General features: G+C 42.0%; 1 protein-coding gene across 1 annotated transcript in view; it reads right to left on the reverse strand.

The window, feature by feature from the left end:
• LOC145410992 (lysosome membrane protein 2-like) overlaps positions 1-20,286 on the reverse strand; it is a 183,480-nt gene that overhangs the window by 56,533 nt on the left and 106,661 nt on the right. The window contains exons 6-8 of the mRNA XM_080281051.1: positions 19,690-19,961; positions 10,336-10,457; positions 1,155-1,273 (exon numbers count right to left, since the gene is read on the reverse strand). Coding sequence (XP_080137177.1) covers positions 1,155-1,273; positions 10,336-10,457; positions 19,690-19,961 — 513 coding nt within the window. The remainder of the gene's footprint in view (positions 1-1,154; positions 1,274-10,335; positions 10,458-19,689; positions 19,962-20,286) is intronic.

Below are 20,286 nucleotides of genomic sequence, written 5' to 3' on the forward strand. Positions count from 1 at the left end.
AGCGGGCTCAAGTTGGTGAAATAGCGGAACCATCGACATCGTCTGCTCCTGTTCCTGTTGAGGATGAAGAGGATGCAATGTCAGAAGTGTCAGCATTGGACTTTGAAGGGTTTATGGCCGAAGTGAGTGACTTTGATGCTCCTGGGGAAGGTGATCAAGAGGAGTCTGCGGAGGGAAGTGTTGGTGCGGTGGGGAGTGCGGCGCTGTAAGTGTTGCCACGCCTCGGAACCCCTGTTATTTACGGTCATCAGGCCTGTTGTCTACTGTTGTTAAGGTGACTACCCATATTTTTGTTATTGTAGCTATAGCTTTAGTACAATGTCTGAAACATATGAACTTTATTTTGTCTCTAAGGGCCAAAAAATGTCCAGATATGAGGGGGCACCACCCATATGTAATTATTCCCATAAGATTATGTATTCCTAGTACGTGAATTCCCAGTGCGCGAACTTGTGCACCGCCCAATCTCTCGCACACTGTGCGAGCCCACTGTATATATATATATATATATATATACAGTATATACAAACACACACATTACCAGATACCTTAATCCTGTAAGGGGTGGCTGCAAACTATTCGCCTCCATGCCACCCTGTCCCCTGCCATTTGACTGCCCTTTCTCCAACTCACACTTCCCCTCTTCATACAACTCTACACCTCATCCTTCTTTCTCATCCTTGGCCTCCCCCTTCGCCTCAACCTCCACCTCACTCACATACTGGCACACTCTCTTTGTCTGTTTCTCATTTTTCATCCTTCCCTTAAGTCCAAACCATCTCAAAGTATTTCTTAAAGGCTTGGTAGCACATCCACTTCGGCACCAGAATACTCCATCACGTCCTCCTTTATCTGTTTGTATCTCCACAGTACTCCACACGCTCCTCTCACGTAACTTATTCCCACTGCTCTCACTACTGACTTACAAGCTTTACTCCTATAAATTTGGATGGGGATCACAATACTGTCATGCAGATCACAATACGATCATGCAGTGACTTTTTTACAACTGTGTTTCTTGCTCTGTTCCTATCACTGCTCTGCTAATAAACCTAGTAAATACTGCACATGGGAAACACAAAGCAGGACTAAGAGGTGTTAATGAACTAAGCTGTCAAACAAGAAGGATTACTATACAATATTGACTGACAGACCGGTGAAATATCAAGGAAGAGTGAATGCTTGTTAGGGTCTGGCCTGAGTCCTTCAACAGCCTGCAGGAACTTTGGGTCTGCCTGGTAGAAATGAGGCCATGACACAAGCGTTGGGGAACCTGGGGAAAAGAGAAAAAAGAATAACATTCATTTTGTTTTTAAAGGCTCCAACATGCTTGCATGTGTCGGCCTTGGTCACATAATGGCGGCTCTCCATGCCGCTTGATCTCAGGCAGCTTCCCTACTCAGCCCCTTATCCCTGAGGTCACACTCAATGACCTCAACCCAGGTCTTTTTTGGCCTACCTCCCGCAACCCTACCCCTAAAGTTAACACTTCTCACTTTCTGCATGCAATTATCATCCCCCATCCTCTCCATATGCCCAAACTATCTCCATCTAACTTTCCTCATGACAACACAAATACACTCCAGTCAATCCTACCTCTCAACTCTTCCGTCATAAACCTAGCTCCCCCAGGCCTCACACTCATGGATGCACTGCATATCCACCTAATCATTGTCATTTCACTACGTTTGAGCCTGTACATTATTTTTACCAATTATGACAAAATGGGAATATATATATACATACAGTAATCCCTCCAAGATCTGATGCAATACACCCAAAGGCATGTCCGGGACTTGGTTTTGTCCAGGACTTGGGAAAAATGCCCCTGGACAGGTATTTATAGATCCCAACCAAACCTAACTTATAATTGTTTAACACTGCACATTCTGTTCTTACTTGTGCCATGACAGTTGCACCACACCAGTGTTGCACTCTGCACTTAATCCTTTGCACTCTGAATTCTAATTTCTTAACACTGCACAACACTGTAAATTCCCATGTGGTCCAGCAGCAAGGTATTGCAGTTTATTCACTGTTCACCACAAAAGCGAGCACGTGGGCAGCCATGGTGACAAGTGCAGTCACAATGGTAGGTACATGGGAAGTGAGGAGGATGCAAGGGCACTCTAGCAGATGTTGCCAGAACTATGCGCCAAAACACAGCATGGCAAATTTAGAGTAGGGATGAACACATATTGTTTTTTTTTTGTTTTTTTTTTTTAATTTTGACGTTTTGGGCCATTTATTGGACCCAAGCCCAAAATGTCCGGGACTTGGGAGTCCGGGTCTTAAAAGGATTACTGTGTATGTATATATATATATATATATATATATATATATATATATATATATATACCTATTTCTCCTATCTTTCCTGTCACTTCTTATTCCTTTTCTTTCCTTTACAGGTGATTTACATTGAGTGACAAGCCAAATGGTTTCCTGTAAGCCAAGAAACCATTTACAACGCTGGGTGGTAACCATATAACCAAACCATACGTGCTCCCTACGTGTCAACAAGTGGGTTGGTGGAGGGTTGGTGCCCCTCCCCGTAAAACAACTAACTCAGTGTCAAATGGCCACCCTTTGCGGGATTGTGGTGTCTGGCAATAGACAGATATATATATATATATATATTCATATACAGTATATATATATATATATTCATATATACAGAGATAGCCCAATTATCCGGGCTATATGGTGTTAAGGGATGCCCGATTAGTCCGAAAGCACGATTAATCCGGCGGAAACAAAACACAAGTACTGTACTGTTAGACTGATTTATTTACTGGTAAATGTACACTTTAAGTACCAGAAAGACCTCTCCAGTTCGATGTATATTCCTCCAGCTTGTTTCAGTATTTTTCAGACTATATTCAGTTCGGTAAATCACGTTTTCTTACTGAAATATTTCCTCCCTGTTATTATCGTCAAGTTCTAAAGCTGTACCTACGATTGTTTCCAGCACAATGGACGAAACTCATTGTACTCAAATGTGGACTTCGTTTCCCAACTTCCCAACTGAAGATTAGGTTAGGTTACATTATTAGGTGCAGTTAAGCTAGGTTAGGCCAGGTTTAAACACTTAGATTAGAACAGTGTCTTCTGCCATTACGTTAACGAATCAAACAAAGAGTCGTCACACCAGAACAGCTAAAAGCAGCGGGGAAACAGATTTAACAGGAAATGTTCATTTACCAACCCAGAAATAATCAGAAAAATATAATAGACTATCAGGACGAACTGATTTGGCAAGGTGCTTTTACTGCTTACAACAAAGCACTTTACCCCCCTTAAATCCTCAATGTTCGTGAGTTCAGAAATTTGTGTGCTCCCGTGGCAGACCTTGAAACCATTTTTTCAAAGTTATAAGGTCGGTTTCTTTTTCTTACGGATGTGAAAAGACTCGTCTGGTACACCTGTTTTTTTCCCCTCCTCCCTAAACCCATCTTGTGATTTGCTACGATTCGTGAAAGAATTAATAAAATTAGGGGGCATGTTTCACTAGCATTTAAACATAAAGTTAGGGTGCATGTTACTTTAGCATTTAAACATATCGGCGAAAACATCTGGGATGAAAGGACCGCCTAGCTGTTTGGGATGGTAGAGTAGGGTCATGTAAACGTACGAGTGACCTTCGTTCCCTTCCCATAATTGTTCGCAGTTTTTATGGCTCTCCCTAACTCAACGCTACTGACACCGGTACAGTAAAGCATTGTTCAAGGCTGGCAGCCATGAAGAAGTTAATGGAATACATTATTGTTTGTATCAATACTCTCTCACAAATACACGAACAAACAAAAGAATGTGCAATAAATGTACACTTTACTGTAAGGAGCAGAAATAACTATGCTCTGTTGGTCCGAAATGTGTTGGAAAGCGACATCGAACAAAGAATGTGGAACTGAATGCCACCTTATGAGAACACGTGAGATGAAAGTATTTTTTCTTATTAGTAAACATAATTGTTCCATTTCGTCCCCTATAATTGTGAAACTCATAAATTATCGTCCAAGCATACAGCCTAATAACCTTACCAATTCAATTCATATTGCTCTAGTTTGTTTTCTGTATTTTTCTGTTAATTTTGTGGGTGGTAAATACGTTTGGCTGCAAGATTTCCTCTCATTATCCTAACGTTCCTTAAGCCTTACCTATGATTGTTTCTGGCATAATGGAAGAAACTTACTCATAATTACGGTGCATGTTACATTAGCATTTAAACATATCGGCAAAAACATCTGAGATGAAGTGGCAGGCCGCCTGACTGTCTGAGATGGTAGAGGAGGGTCGTGAAAACATACGAGTGACCTTCGTTCCCTTCCCATAATTGTTCGCAGTTTTTTATAGCTCTCCCTAACCCAACATCCCTGACACCGGTACAGTAAAGCATTGTTCGAGGCTGACAACTGTTATGGGGTTAATGGAATGCATTATTGTTTGTATTAATACTCTCTTTCACACATACAGTACACTTAAGAACGAACAAAAGAATGAACAGTAAATGTAAGAGGAAGAAATAACTATGCTCTGTCGGTCCGAAATGTGTTGGGAAGCGCGATATCTAACAAAGAATGCAGAACTGAATGCTAACTTACGAGAACACATGAGTAATTTTTGTTTTTTCTGATTAGCAGACATTCTTGTTTCATTTCGTTCCTAAAACTAGGAAACCCATTACTTTTCGTCTAAGCGTACAGGCTAAAGACTTCACCAATTCACTTCATATTCCTCCAGTTTGTTTTCTGTGTTTTCCTATTTTGAGGGTAGTAAATTACCTTCTCGCTGAAAGATTTTCTATCACGTTCTTTAAGCCGTACCTACGATTGCTTGGGGCATAATGGAAGAAACTCATCGTACACAAAAGTGGATTTAGTTTCCCAAATTCCCAACTGGAGCCCAGGTTAGGTCAGGTTAGGTTAAATTAGGTTAAATTATTAAGTAGTTAAGCAAGGTTAGGCTAGGTCAGGAGTATCAGTTGCCTCACCGAACTCCACCCTACCACCCTTGTGATCGAGTTGTGAGCAGGAGGTGTGGGTGGGGGCAGGGTGAGCAGACTCTCTCTGGTTTATCCATGCCTCTCTTCCTAGCAACTGGATGCTTCCTGTTTAAAACGGAGCTATCGTACAGATAATTCTATGAATTACTGTACCACTGAACCATTCAGTTACAGCCCGGATATACCGAAAGCTGGATAATCTGAGCCTGGATAATCGAGCTTCCACTGGATATATATATATATAAATATATATATTCCATCCATCACCCAAACCTGTATTGCCCCACAAGGAGTGTAGGAGAGGTGGGAGATCCAGAGCTGGGTGGTTCGATTTTTATTTGTCATTGTATCTTAACATATATATACAGTACAGTCACGATTTAAGATAAAAAGAAACAACGATCTTACAATAACTCGGGCATTAAATTTCTCCCATACAGGCGAGTCCCAGATAACAAGCAATCGCTTAGCGAGAATTCGCTAATACTGTAGGAGATTTTGGAATTTGCACCACCACCTGTTTAACAAGCAAGCAAAAATCCGCAATTACAAGAACTGAGACAAAGGTAGCACAGCAGCTGTCCGCCGTGTTTACCTCGGTGGCTAGGAAATGAGTCGCACGTTAACTCTGCGAGCCTCTTCCCGCCTAATTTTTCTTAAACATTCTTCCAGCAAAGCTTGCCCAGTTAAGGTCGGTCTTGAAGCGTGCTTTTTTTGTGCCCAGGATTACTGTATCACCATGTCTTCTAAGCATTCCACTGCGATCCCTAGTGCTCCCAACATGACAGTGTGCACGTGGCAGAGCTTTGCTCTACCTACAAGCTCTCTTCCTCGACCATGTGCACCATCCTGAAGAACATGCAGAAGCTTACTGATTTGGCTGCTTTGTCCAGTGTGCCTCTGACTGTTACCCAGACCCACGCCTATATACTGTGTGATGGAGAAAATGGAGAGGCGGTTGCAAGTCTGGGTGGAGGACCAGACCCAGGCCCACATCCCTCTTTCCAAGGCCCTGATTCAAGCCAAAGCACTTAAAGTGTGGGAAAGGTGCAAGAATGAGTATGATGCACGTGTTGTGGGTGGTGCAGGTAGTGTGAGTGAAAGTGATGTTACCAGTGATAGTGGCGTGATGAGTACTGATCCCAGTGGTGGTGCTAGCTCTGTGAGTAGTGGTTGGGCGGGTCCCAACCAGGCCCGCGGCAAGCCCTCACCTGTTAGTGACATCTACACGGACAGTGATGGATGGTTTGCATGCTTTAAGCAGCGTGCAAACCTCAATAATGTCAGAATTCAAGGGGAGGCGGCGAGTGCTGATATGGATGCAGCCATGGCAATCCCTGAGCAGCTGCAGAAGATCATCGAAGAGGGTGGCTACGACACAAGGCAAGTCTTTAACCTGGATGAGATTGGCCTCTTCAGGAAGAAGATGCCTTCCCGCATCTACATCTCGCGGAAGGAGAGGTCGACGTCTGACTTCAAGGCAAGAATCGCCTAACTCTGCTTCTTGGCGGCTACACTGCAGGTGATGCACGGCTGAATCCTCTCCTGGTGTACCACTCCCAACACCCAAGGGTGCAGCACGGCGTATATCTCTATTGCCTCCCTGCTGTTTGGTGGGCAAACAAGAAGGCCTAGGTGATGAGGACCTTGTTCCTGGAGTACCTGACGGAATACTTTGTGCCCTTCCTGAAGAAGTACTGTGACAAGAACAACCTGGCCAACAAGTGTTTGCTCATCCTGGATAACGCCCTGGGACACCCGACAACCATCGAGGAAGTGTTCCCGAATGTAAAAGTGGTGTTTCTCCCACCTAACACCACTGCCTTACTGCAGCCCATGGACTAGGGTGTAACTGCCTCCTTTAACCCTTACACCGCGGGCATGTTTCCCAATGTTTTGCGTGTCCAGCAGGGTTATTCGGGCTCCAACAGACTCTCAAAATATATTTGCCAAAAATCAGTTATTAGTCCTAGAATATTAAAATTAAATATGCATATGGCACATACCTTCAGCTTTCTCCTGGGATGTTTGTTGAGCCTCCGTCGATTACCGTAGGACTTGTGGAGACCTCTGAAGTTGGGTAACGAAGTCTCCACTTTACACTTCCCGACAACCCGTAATATGATTACCACAGCCAGATATTAACACTATAAACACTACTCTATGATTATCAAGTAGTTTGGGATCCATACTCCAAAAAAAACCCACTGTGAAAGCAATGAAAATTACGAGCGCGTATGACCTTCCCACTTGCGCGAGTTCGCTGTAGGTATTCTGTCATTTATTACTCATAAAACCCCTCACACTTTATATTTCTATTACCATATAACACTTATATATATCTACAGTCTTTATCCATAAGTTTACTTCAGCAGTATTAGTTTATTGTCACTGTAGGGATTCAATTTCTTTCTGTAAAATACGTAGCATTCACTTTCTCGTCCTGTATACTAGCATTGAGAGTGAATGTCCCTTTCACCTTCACTCTCATAACTCATAGTATTCATACATGCTAGAGTGAAACTTTCACTTTCATTACTCCTAGGGTATATACTCGTATTCTTATAATACTACTCATTTACATTTCTATTTACGTTCTCTATTTTATTTACGTTATTTACATTTCTATTTTATTTACACTGTGTTATGCACTGTCACTTGAAGTAACTTATAAAACTATTTTCCACTGTTCACGTATATTTACATTCATTACTTTCACTTGCTGTTTACACATTATTTACACATTATTTACAATTCCACTTGCACTGTTTTACTCAATAGAAAGATCGTAGTCATTCTTTTATCAATTGTCAGTCCTTTACCTCTTTCCACACGAGGTTTAGTAGGGAGTAAAGGTCACAGGGCCCTTTGCATGGGGATGAAAAGTGGCTGAAGTCAGCAGGAGCAAACAGACATACCTTCACATTGGAAGATGAGAGTGAACTGATAAGGGTGGGCCGGGGTGGTGGCCTACCTAGGGAAATGCATGACTGCCAACGTCAGCCTCTTGACAGCAGCTAATATATAGCAGTGAAATGATTGGCAGGAAATCTAGACAATACATTATAAATTAGGTAGTTCCAGGTGAATGTAAATATCACTTAGACTTCTCCCTTCCCTCCTTATATGTATATTTATTATGAAAATAGATTATACGGCATATTTCAAGGGGAAATAAACAGCGAAAATTAGCGAACGAGTGCACGTGAGGTGTTGTCAGGTGATAATTAGCCAATTCCAGGTGTATGGCACTATCACTTACCTTATTTCTTTTTTGTATATATTATGTGGTATAAGAATTGGGCATAGGGCTTATTTCAATGGATGAAATCAGTGAAAAATTCCAGGGAAGATTTACTTAGCATAGCACGGCCGGGCAGGCGAGAGGATAGGGTAATGGAGGGGGGGTAGGGAGGGGAGTCAAGAACGGGGAGAAATGGCTAAATTGTCAACAATGGATGGGAGTACAGATGAGATTAGGAATGCTGACTAGTGTTGGACATTGGCAGTACAGATAGGTGATACAAGCCAACACTTGAAAGCCCGGGTGAATTCAAAATAACACAGAATCACAAAAGTGACGCCCCGCGATATGATCCCTTGCTCCCAAGCGTCACGAAAGTGACGCCCTGCGGTTAAGGGGTTAAGGCACACTACACCAGGAGGTGTATGCAGAAACTTAACGATGTCTTGGAGGCTGGGAAGTCTGTAAAGGAATTCTGGAAGGTGTACAACATTAAGGAAGCCATTCTCAACATTAAGGAATCCTGGTAGGAGGTGAAGGAGGGGAACCTGAACGGAGCGTGGATGTCGCTGTGGCCCGAGTGTGTGAACTCGTTTCGTGGATTTCCAGCCGAGCCGGTGGCTGATGTAGAGAACATCATCGCCCTCACACAGAACGCTGGCTTCGACAAGGCTAACCAGCAGGACATGGAGGAGCTCCTGCAGTCCCACTCACCGGAGCTGACAGGGGATGACTTCTACCAGCTCGACAAACACACAGAGCAGGAGGCAGTGGAGGAAGATAAGCTGCCTGAGGTTAAGGAGCTAACCACCAAGTTCCTCAGCAACATCATCAACAAAGCAATGGGACTGGCAGACGATATGCTGGACGCAGACCCTTTTGTTAACTGGGCTATGAATTTCAAGACAGGGATGGTGAAGGTGCTGTTGGAGTACAAGAAGCTGCTCCATCAGAAGAAGGTTAAAGCAACCCAGACCACCATTGATAGTTTCTTCAAGAAGGAACCTTGCCCCTTGACTAGCACATTAATGTTGGATCCAGGACCCAGTACGAGAAAGGCAGTTCCCAGGACTCTGTTCAGCTCCCCTACACCTCCTCCCTCCAAGCCTTCAGCATCCCGCACCCCACAGGCACCTGCACCCTCATCACCGACACCATGCTAAGAGGAAGAGGAAGATTTCCATGGGTTTGAGAGCCTCCTCTTGTCTCCATCATCAAAGGCAGAGGTGGAGGAGTTAGGCCTTTGATTCTCCCATCGGCCTCCGACCACAGCACCCTCTCAGGCCTCGGAAAGAGGAAACGTGCCTGCTGAGCGGTCATGGAGCACAGTTGGCATATGTCACAGAAGACACTTGAACCCAGCTAAGACATCCAATTGCTCATTGAATGTGTTTTTCTTCTATTTTCTAATGCTGCTAGGTGTATTATTCGCATGTATTAACCCCTTATTTCAGCTTAAAATGATCAGAAAGTCAGTTTTGGTGGTTTGGGGGATGTTGCTCGGAGGCCTTGTTCCCTGACCCTATTTTTCCCATAAGTTTTTCACTTCGTTAAAGAAGAATTCGGATAACGAGCAAAATCCTTGTAAGATCAGGACCCGCCTGTAGTGTGTTATGGATTTGTGATTTCAAAGGGCTACTTATAGGTGTAAGCAACTGGGTGAGCTGGTATCGATCAGGATTTACATGGTTTAAGCAGGTTTCGTCTAGCGTGATTACTCAGTCCATATTAAGCACATTTCCATATAAAACAAGTCCATATTAGGTGGATTTTACTGCACAGCATGGTCCATATACAGTAGTGTGCATCCTTTGCCACTACCCTGAGAATTAGTGTGTTACCTACGTCTACCCTGCATCATTTTCTACTTCACATTATCCTTATCGTGCTTTAACGTTTTTTTTTTTTTTTTTTTTTTTTTTTTTTTTTTACAATAATTGTATATCTGAGTAATGCAGTAACATCATGAAGTTGCCTTTATGTCTTCATGCTTCACACCTGACTGAACCATTCCATTAACACACAAGGAGAGCATAATATGCAGGTCACCCTGTACACAATTATATTTAATCAAATAGACACTTACCAAACTTGCATGAGCTGATGTTGAAAAGACCACTGCCAGCACAAGGAGGCCCACCTGGACAGTAGCACATATTTTCTGGCTTGACTGTCACATTGGCAAAGACATCAGCTGGTGGGGAAAACCTGCCGGAAAGGGAAACTGGTGAATGGTGCACAGTACAAAGAATATCATCATGGACAAAATTTATAATCAAAATTAAGTGTTGGTAGAGGTAACAGTAGCAGCGAGTCCCATTTTACCCCTTTCAATGTGTAGGGCCTTGAGGCTATGCTATCGCAGTCCAGTGCAGCAGGCCCTTATTATGAACTGGTATGTGACGAATCTCTCAAAAATAACGAATAAGTTTGGGCCTTTATTTTGATATACAACAGCAATTTTTCTTATATGATGATTATGATCCCATACAAAACCTCACTGGTTGATACAGGACCACCACTGAAGCTTATAAGGTCATCCTCAAGCAAGTCTACAGTCATTCGTTTCTTCAAAGATGGCCTTTGCATTCGTAACTATTGGGTGTGTTAGTGTCAGTGATGGAACAATAATGTGGAACTGGAGTTCAAGCAGCATGTGAAATGCAATTAAGTGAAATGGCTGCCACTTTAAGTGAACAGAAGCTTGTTTTTAGGCATTTCTGGTGGTGAGCAGCAAATGATGTGCTGTGAAGTGAAACAATGACCACTGTAGGGGAGTTGGAAACTTGTTTTAAGAATCCGTTGGGTGGATGACCATGTAATAGCTGATTTGATATACAATACTCGTTATGCAATGGATTTTTTCAAATGCTTCCTCACTGTAAGACAACTGCATGCAGTACATTTAAAGGGTAGATGGCCATCCTACTCCCTTTGGTATTATTACATGGTTGGAGACCCTTCTGTCACTTTCTGTGGATCAATACTGTGCAATGGTATAATTCCACTCTGATTTATCCTAATAAGGTGAATATTTACTGTGGAAGAAATCGAGGAATGTTAATTCTCTTGATCATGATGGAACTCTCCTTCTGTGCCAAGGATACAGTACTCTTTACAAAACATGGGTGAGAAGTGTTATGCTGTACGGCTGTGCAGTGGGACTTAGCCTACAAGAGATAAGAATGCACAGACATGAGAAAGTTCAGATGGGTGAGAAGGGTTTCATAGAGTGACAGAACTGAGAACACTATGTTATGAGAGATCTGGTACACAAAATATTGAAGAGCTGATGCAAACCTGTAGGTTAAGATGAGGGAGGTGGGACTGCCTAAGAAGGTCACAGGTGTGAATGTGGAGTGAAAAACCCGGTCAATTTATGGAGAAAAAAAAATAACAAACAGCTATTCAGTTATTTTCTGAATATGTAGCCAAAAAAAAATAACAACAGAAAGGAGATAAACCTGGGTCAATCTAAGATGGCTGGCTATCCCAACCCTGAAAATCCGGTAAACAACTATGACTTCCTTATTATCAGCACATTGTTCATACTGTATCCTTTATAAAGGCTCCAATATGCTTGTATGCATTGGCCTTTGTCACCTAATGGCAGATCTCCATGCTGCTAAATCTCTGATTGCCTCCCTACTCAGGCCTTTCTCCCTGAGGTCACACACTATGACCTCATCCCAGACCTTTTTCAGTCTGCCTCTCGCAACCCAACAACCCTACCCCCAATGGTCAAACTTCTTGCCTTTGGCATCCAACTGTCATCATCCATCCTCTCAACATGCACAAATCATCTCAATCTACCACTACTCCTCATAACACCAATACATTCCAGTCCCATCCTTCCTCCCAACTCTCCAATCGCAATCCTCATCCCCCCATGCCTCAAATTCAGGGACGCATTACACATCCATCAAATCGTTGTCATTTCTGTATGTTTTAGTCAATGAATACCCACTTCCTTTACTGCCCAGGTCTCATTACCATACAGCATTACATTCCAAACACATGCAACATACAAAGATCCTTTAGTACCGAGAGAAGGCACATAACAAAATACAGACATACTTCAACTTACGAGCATTCAGGATCCGAGCATTTCAAAGATGCAAACATGAAAAAATAACAAACATTTCACAGGTATGAACGTAACCATGAAAAACTAATTTAGCTTGTAGCAGCCCATTGCGACCGCTTTTGAATGTGGCAGGTGACTGTACTGTAGTTGCTAGGCACCAGTGAGGGTGCTAGGGGGCTAAACTGCCATCTTTTGTTTTTGTTTTGTTCACCTGGAGGCGAGAGGATCACTGTTCATTGTGCTTTTAGTACTTTCACTCCATATAATATGGCTGATAAATGCAAGCATGTTGATAGTGGTGCTTCTGGCTAATCTAGGAAGCAACAAGCCATCTCTATGGAACAAAAATTTGAAATAATAAAGCATGCTGAACAAGGTGAAAAAATTAGTGCAGTGGGTATCAAGGGGTTAACAGATGCCTTTGGAATGATAGAAAATGGGCTTGCTTCCTTTGAAGAACAGGATCTGAATGCTGACTGGTTTGGCAGAGTCTATGCTGCTGTGCATGATGCCCTGGCCTGCTATCATCTCATTCTTGACGAGAAAAAGAAGAATGCGTCCCAGTCGCCAATCTCGAGGTTTTTCCCAAGGGTGGAAATGAACTTAGACAAACCACAGCCTTCAACCTCCTATGTTGAGTCTTCAACCTCCTATGCTGAGCCTTCAACCTCCTTTGTTCAGCCTTCAGCCACATCTGTTCAGCCTGTGTCTCCCGAAAATCCCGACTTGCCCACTGCTCTCTCCTCACCCACATCTTCCAACTAACTCCACTCCTCCACCTGCCTCCTCTCACTTCCTGCAAGTCCTGCTATGTCTGCCCTTGGGTGAGCTACAGTAATGTTTATAAAATAACTGTTATTGCTTATGTCCAATGTATGTTTACAACTAACAAAACAAAATGAAATGCCTGCCACATCCATATCTTCGCAGGTTGCAAAAGTCCCATTATCTTTCTTCAGTAGTAAATAGGCATCGGACAATAGCAGGAACAGAGTTGTGTCTCATACTGTATGTTTTTCTTGTGTACTTCTTGTGTTAATTTATGCATTTATTTAAGCAACGTTGGGTCTGGTTAGTACTTGGATGGGTGACCGCCTGGGAACACCAGATGCTGTTGGCATCCTTACGTGTCAAGTGGGGTTGGTGGAGGATTAGTGCCCCTCCCTGTAAAACAATTAACTCTAAGCCCTTGGCCACCCCATTTGGGATACATGGCGTCTGGCAATGGATGGATGGATATTTCATAATACAATATAAACTACTTAAGAACACTTAAAACCCTACCAACAGATCAGTGAAAGTACAGTGTTTTTTTATGTTGTACACTCACGATCACTAATTTTTGTTCAGGGGTGCCCCCTTCCTACCCCTATATACCCACAGAAGACGGGAGGCGGGGACGAAACGAGCTCCACCCACCTGGGTCACCTCTACCAAGGCCTCGCCTCTACCCTAGCTCTCAACCCTCCCCCATACCCCTACCCCACCCAACCCCCCACTCATCATTCTCAACTGGCAGTTACATCTCAAGCAATCCTCGTATTTTATACATAAAGTCACATTACTAATACACAAACATAAAACACTAGGATCTGTAAAAAGTATATAACTATAAATACGCTGCAGCAAGAAATTAATGAATTAATAATGGTGACAGTATTAAAAAAAAAAAAAAAAAAAAAAAAAAAGGTCAATGGCTATCCCAAGCCTCATGCATTGTGTGTGTGTGTGTGTGTGTGAGTGTGTGTGTGTGTTTCCAACACGTGAGGTCTGAGGTGGCCGTTGTTAACGGTTTTGTTTTACTGTCAACGTCATAACGCATTAATTTCTTGCTGCAGCATTTTGATGATTATATGATATACTCTTAACATATCCTAGTGTTCTATGTTTGTATTAGTAGTGGGACCAAGAGCGTTACACATGAAATCAGCTCAAGATGTAATTGCCAGTTAAGAATGACAGGTAGGGCGGGGGGTTGGTTAGAGGAATGGGGGAGGGTAAAGAGCTGGGCTAGAGGCGGGTAGAGCTCATTTCTTGCCCCCCTCCCATCTTCCCTGAGTATGCAGGGGTAGGAAAGGGGCACCCGAGAAGAAATTAGTGATCGTGAGTGTACGTGTAGTACTGTAAAGGATTTTCGTTTTGTGAACAAAATCAACTTGCGAATGCTTATTGGAACCAATCATGTTCGTAAGTTGAGGTATTTCTGTATCTGTGTTTTCATGATTTCATGGGTCAAATCATTTGCTTGAGCTAATGGAATAATGACCTGGCCACTCAAATCTGTAAAAAATAGATGGCAACCAATGTGGTGGTCACCAATTCCCGATGTCACTAATCAAGGAAAAACTGCCACTCTTCACCAGATTATTCAATTTTCGACATCAATGTCGGTCTACTAAACTCCCTTCATTTTGTGTGCCCTCTGTGTCACTAAAAGGATGGGAGAAATTATAACAACATTATTTTAGTAACTGCTACAAGGAAGAGAGGCTGTATTATAGTCAAGGAAAATAAAGAAATGGTGGGCTGAGTCTACCATCTCGGTTTGGGGACAGTTATATTCTTTCCCTCCTTAAATATCGATAAGCTTTATTTTACATCCATTTCATGTATGTGTCAATCAAAACAAAATAAACAGTGTTGTGAAAAACATGTAACGATTCTTCATTAAGAAATATTTGCACGACACTGCTGAAGATCGTACGTTATGATTATAAACAATAACAAACTCAGGTGTGTCTACTGCCCAGCTGGACCTACTGTACAAAGATCACAGAACACCGCTGCAGGGAAAAATGGACAGTGCCTAGACTGAAGTATTTCCTAAAGTCTAGAGGAATACCCTGTTCAGGGTACACCGCCGGTGTGTTGTTTTGAGTTTTTGTACGGTATTTTGGAGCCCTCGGCATCGTCGGATCTCAGCCGGCGGTCTCGTCTCTGCACGATTTCGGCTTTAAAAATTATACAATGTTCATATGAAAAACTTTGTAGATATTCTTCAGCATTTTGGAGATGAAGCATTGTTCTTTTAGAAAGCTAAATTATATGGGTTTCACACAAAATGTGCACCTAGAGACTTGTAAATATGCGATGAATGCTGTCACACCCGGTGTGCTTTCACGACGGTTATAGTAATGTTTTCCTGCATTTACCGCATTAAAGCATATCTAGGAAATTAATATAACTACTAAAGAATAATATAATGAAGAACTTACGTACGGTGTATCATTAAACATCACGGGAGATATTTTTAAAGATATGCGATTTCTGTGGTCTCTGAATGAGTAGCTCGACCTCCATATTGAACTAGCTGGCGATCAATGGCAACTCTTGAGTTAGTGACGGTGGGAATTAAGACAGTGGTTCTTAACCTATGGGTCGCGACCCAAATTTGGGTCGCCAAGCCATTTGGAGTGGGTCGCCAAGAGACATATATATTACTGATATTATTAATGTTGTATACTATTACTTTTTAACCTATTACCGTACTTGTCGATACTTCACATTTTACATTCTCTCTCTCTCTCTCTCCTACAGTAGGCAATTGCATTTGGCTTAAAAAAAGATTATTACCATGCACACAACTGGGAGCAGCATACCGGTACTGTACATTTTATATTTTAAAACTTAACTGTTTTCATTTCAGAGTAATGATGCCCAGCTCATGGCTTACGTACGGTACCGAGGTCCAGAAGACATGGAAGAGAAATTTCTGTTCTGTCGGCCATTACACACGACCACAACCAGAGAAGATATTTTCAGTACTGTGGACTCATTCTTCTAGGAAGCAGGGCTTCAAGGGAATCAGTGTTTTATGTCTGTTGTGATTGTGCACCAGCAATGCTCAGAGTACGTCATGGCTTCATTGCTAGAGTTAAAAAAGAATATCCATTTGTGCTGATTGTTCACTGTCTCTTTCACCGTGAGAATCTTGCTTCTCAGGGGTTGTCACCTGAGTTACAGAAAGTGATGCAGGAAGTCATCCAGGTAGTCAGTTTCATTAATCTAGGGCTGTGACCCCCAGGATCAACAGTCGGATGTGTTTTGATTTTGGTTCGGAACATGTAAACGTGTTGTACCACTCTGAGGTTAGGTGGCTATCAAGAGGAAGGGTGCTTCAACGGTTGCCTGAAATGCAGAACGAGACTGAGATATTTCTAGCAAAAAGGAATCATGCACTGACCCCAAAGATTCTCTGATTCAAAGTAGGTGATGCAAATGGCTTATCTTGCAGATATCTTTGCTGAGATTAACGCCTTGAACATTTCAATGCAAGGTCACGATAAGACATTAGTTGGGCTGTCAGAGAAGGAACTGCATTCAAGGGGAAACTGAAGCTGTGGAAGAGTAAAACTGAGACTGGGAAGACTGCGTCGTTCCATCTTTGAGTGAATTTCTGGAAGACGAAAAATTTTCTCTCACCCAGGTCCAAAGCATCATTGTGGAACATATCTCCAGACTAATCGAAGAGTTTTTCACTACATTCCTGAGAATGTGATGAAATATGCCTGGGTAAGAAATCCCTTCAGCACTGAAGCTGAAGACTTACCTGACGAGATTTCGAACATCAGCTACCTCCAGGAGCAGCTCATCGAGGTTCAGAATGATGAAACACTTCGTTATGATTTCACGAAACAAAACAAATCACTGAGCTCATTCTGGATCAGAGTTTACAAAGAAAAGAAAATTCTTGGAGGTGAAGCCCTAAAAGCACTCCTTCCCTTTGCTACAACTCATCTGTGTGAGACAGGATTTTCTGCACTCACAAAGTACAGAAACTGTCTACAACCAAAGCATGACCTAAGATGCAGTCTGTCATCTAAATCACCCCGGTTTGAGAAGCTGATTGAAACTTTTCAGTGCCAGGGATCTCACTGATTATAGTATTTTATGTCTCTGACAACATCCAAAATAGTGACTCTCTCCTTAATGGTCAGAGTAAATAGGTGTATCATGAACATGAATGAATTACTGTATTTTGATTTTCTGATCTTCGATTTATTTTTTCCTGCCAAAATGTGTTGATATTTTAGTTCTTAGGAAGTACATATAAAAAAAGAAATGAAATTTATTTATTATGACATCAATAAAATATTGAAATATTACTTTGGTTTTAGTCACATGATATGACATATATTTGTTTCAGTTCTGGTGCAGAGTAAGTTTACGAGGGTTTGGGTCGCCATATAGACCATCTTATGGATTTTGGTTCGCCAAGAAAAAAGGTTAAGAACCACTGCATTAAGATCACACCAATAATCCCCAAACAATTCTATTCTGGATAATAGTATCTGCTTCATTTATTTATTCTTCATCAAAAGTTATCTGACTTCCTTTCAGTGCTACTTAAAAAAAAAAACTGAAGCTTAAACTCAGTGGACCTATACTGGAGCAGAAGAGTTTTCAGCAAATTACATAAAGTCTGTAGCACATGAAAATTCTAGGTTTGCCTCACTAGTTGACGATGTCACTCTACTCTCTACTTCCTTTACAAATTTTCTTCTCTCTCCTATTACTGCACCAAGGAATTTTTTCTTGAACCCTCCCACCAATTGTAGTCTCTTTTTAACCAGCTTCTCACTGAGAGGAGCTTTGTCCCAAAGTAGCCATCAGTTTACTCTTAACTACATTTTGCTTCAACATATGCCACCCAGACATTCATACAACTCTGAGCCAGTCAACAAAGATTCTATTCACTCTTTTCTAGCGCTAAAGCATCTGTTGAACCACTCAGATATTCATCTACTCTTACACCTTCTTCCCTATCATCATAAAACTTTACAACATTTCTATTTTTCCCTTTTTTTCTTGTCACTTTTTATTACTTTTCTTTCCCTTTCAGGTGACTCTGGATGGCAAACCTAATGGTTTCCTGTAACCCAGAAAACCATTTATAACATTGGGTGGTAACCATATAACTTAATAATGGGGTGAAGTGAAACCTGCTATGGCATCCTTGTCATGTGTGGGGAGGCTCCCCACATACAGCTCTTCTCAACAGGGTGGAGTCAAAGACTTTTCATCTCATTAACTCTCCTCTTCTTCCTTGCTCCCTTCAACCTCCGTCTCTTCACCCCACTGTTGCATCTTTATCTCTTTTCTATCGCTACTTCAATGGTCACTGCTCCTCTGAACTGTCTGCTTGACTCTCTCCACCTCTACGACAGGCGCGTAACACCCGTCTAGCAACAAACTCTTATCCCTATTCTGTCCAACTCTCTAATGCAAGAGTTAAACTCTTATCCTTTTTCTGTCCAACTCTCCAATGCAAGAGTTAACCGTTACTCCTAGTACTTCGTTTATGCAACAGGTCAACTCTGGAACTGTCTCCCTCTGTCTGTAGTTCCTACATCCTATGATCTCCAGTCAAATGCAGTGTGTCCAGGGATCTCGAAATGAACAGATCTTGAATTTGGCTCTCTCTTTTTTTTTTTTTTTTTTTTTCTCTTGGAGGGAACAGTTTGCAGGCTCCTGGCCTTTGGTTTTCTCCCTTGCATTAAAAAAAAAAAAAAAAAAAAAAAAAAAAAAAAAAAAAAAGAGGGGGGGGGGAGATGCAAATATGGCATCCATCTAAAAACCCAACCTCCACACTCTTCCCCATGCCTTGCTGTGACAAGGTGCAGTCAGCCACAGGGCAACATCAGTTCACTACTGAGTTGCTTACCTGCAACTGACGAGTCTGCTTGGCCAGACAAATTGGGGTTGATAAACAGCAACAGCAAGTATCTGATCCTCACAACCCTTACCATACCTATAATGTCCTTGATAATTAGTTACCAAATATTTTAATATCCCAAAGTTGTCGACTGGCACTGTACTATGATGCACAAATTTCAAATGACAAGGAGAAATTGAGGAAGGAATGCCACACTTAACAGTCAATAAATGCACATGATATGCAAGACAAGTACCAATATGTCATATGACAGTGCAACAGATGTTACCTTTAGTCTGAATTTGTTCACTGGGCTACTACAATATAATAGACATAGTAAAATGCTAAGTAACAAGTCCTTTCAAACCTTAATTATTATAGTCATACCCCACCATAAGACATTCCCTACATCTTTATTGCATTTTGCATGGGGACATCTAATTTACTGTATACTTGCAATTTTCTGATTTTTAAAATCATCTCAGTATAGAGTTTCTGAACAGAATGCATTAGTCATCATCATCATCATGACTAATGCATTCTGTTCAGAAACTCTATACTGAGCTAACCCTCCAAAATATGACAGGCTTTTTCTAAAAAGCAAAAATAAACTAAAAAGGACATCACTCTGATTAAAAAAGAACATCACTCAGATTCAAAGGATTAACTAGACAATCTGACACACACTTACTTCTTACCTCATGCCCTCCACACCAAAATCATTCACATCATGCCAGTATGTCAGCGGGATAGAGCGACACAGGTTCTTGTTGAACAAGTGAAGCACAGTTGAGCGTGTTATCCCCGGTGGGAAGGATGATCCGTCAGTACCCTTGATAGCATTGCAATCATCAGACAGCCAATAGTTGAGAGAATTTTGGTAGTTGAATCTGTCAATTGTAGTATAACGGCTCATGTCACCATCCTCCCCAGTGAAGACATTAAGAACTCCATCACTTGATCCATTGCGCTGTTAGGTAAAGGCAAAATATTACACAAGGTACCGGTACCGTTCATCTATATGCAAGAACATGTGTGAAATATTGATGGAAATATGGTATGTGTACCAGAAATAAAAGTTATTCATAGGAGTTGATGCCAGCAAGGGCATGCGACTAGGAAACTTTGCCCCCCTCAACCTAGTGGCAGATCTTTTGAGAGGAGGAGTGACGAGGGCTAAGACAGCACAGATCGTGGGGCCGGAGTGTGATGGGGTCAAACCTGTGCTAGAGGGTACAGGGCATTGCGGTTCCCAGGCTGCCACTTCCGCCCAATAGAGAGGGGCCCGGACCTGG

Source organism: Coenobita brevimanus, chromosome 87, assembly GCF_032717465.1.
Source record: "Coenobita brevimanus isolate Jiangsu-jjx chromosome 87, ASM3271746v2, whole genome shotgun sequence".
Lineage (NCBI taxonomy): Eukaryota > Metazoa > Arthropoda > Malacostraca > Decapoda > Coenobitidae > Coenobita > Coenobita brevimanus.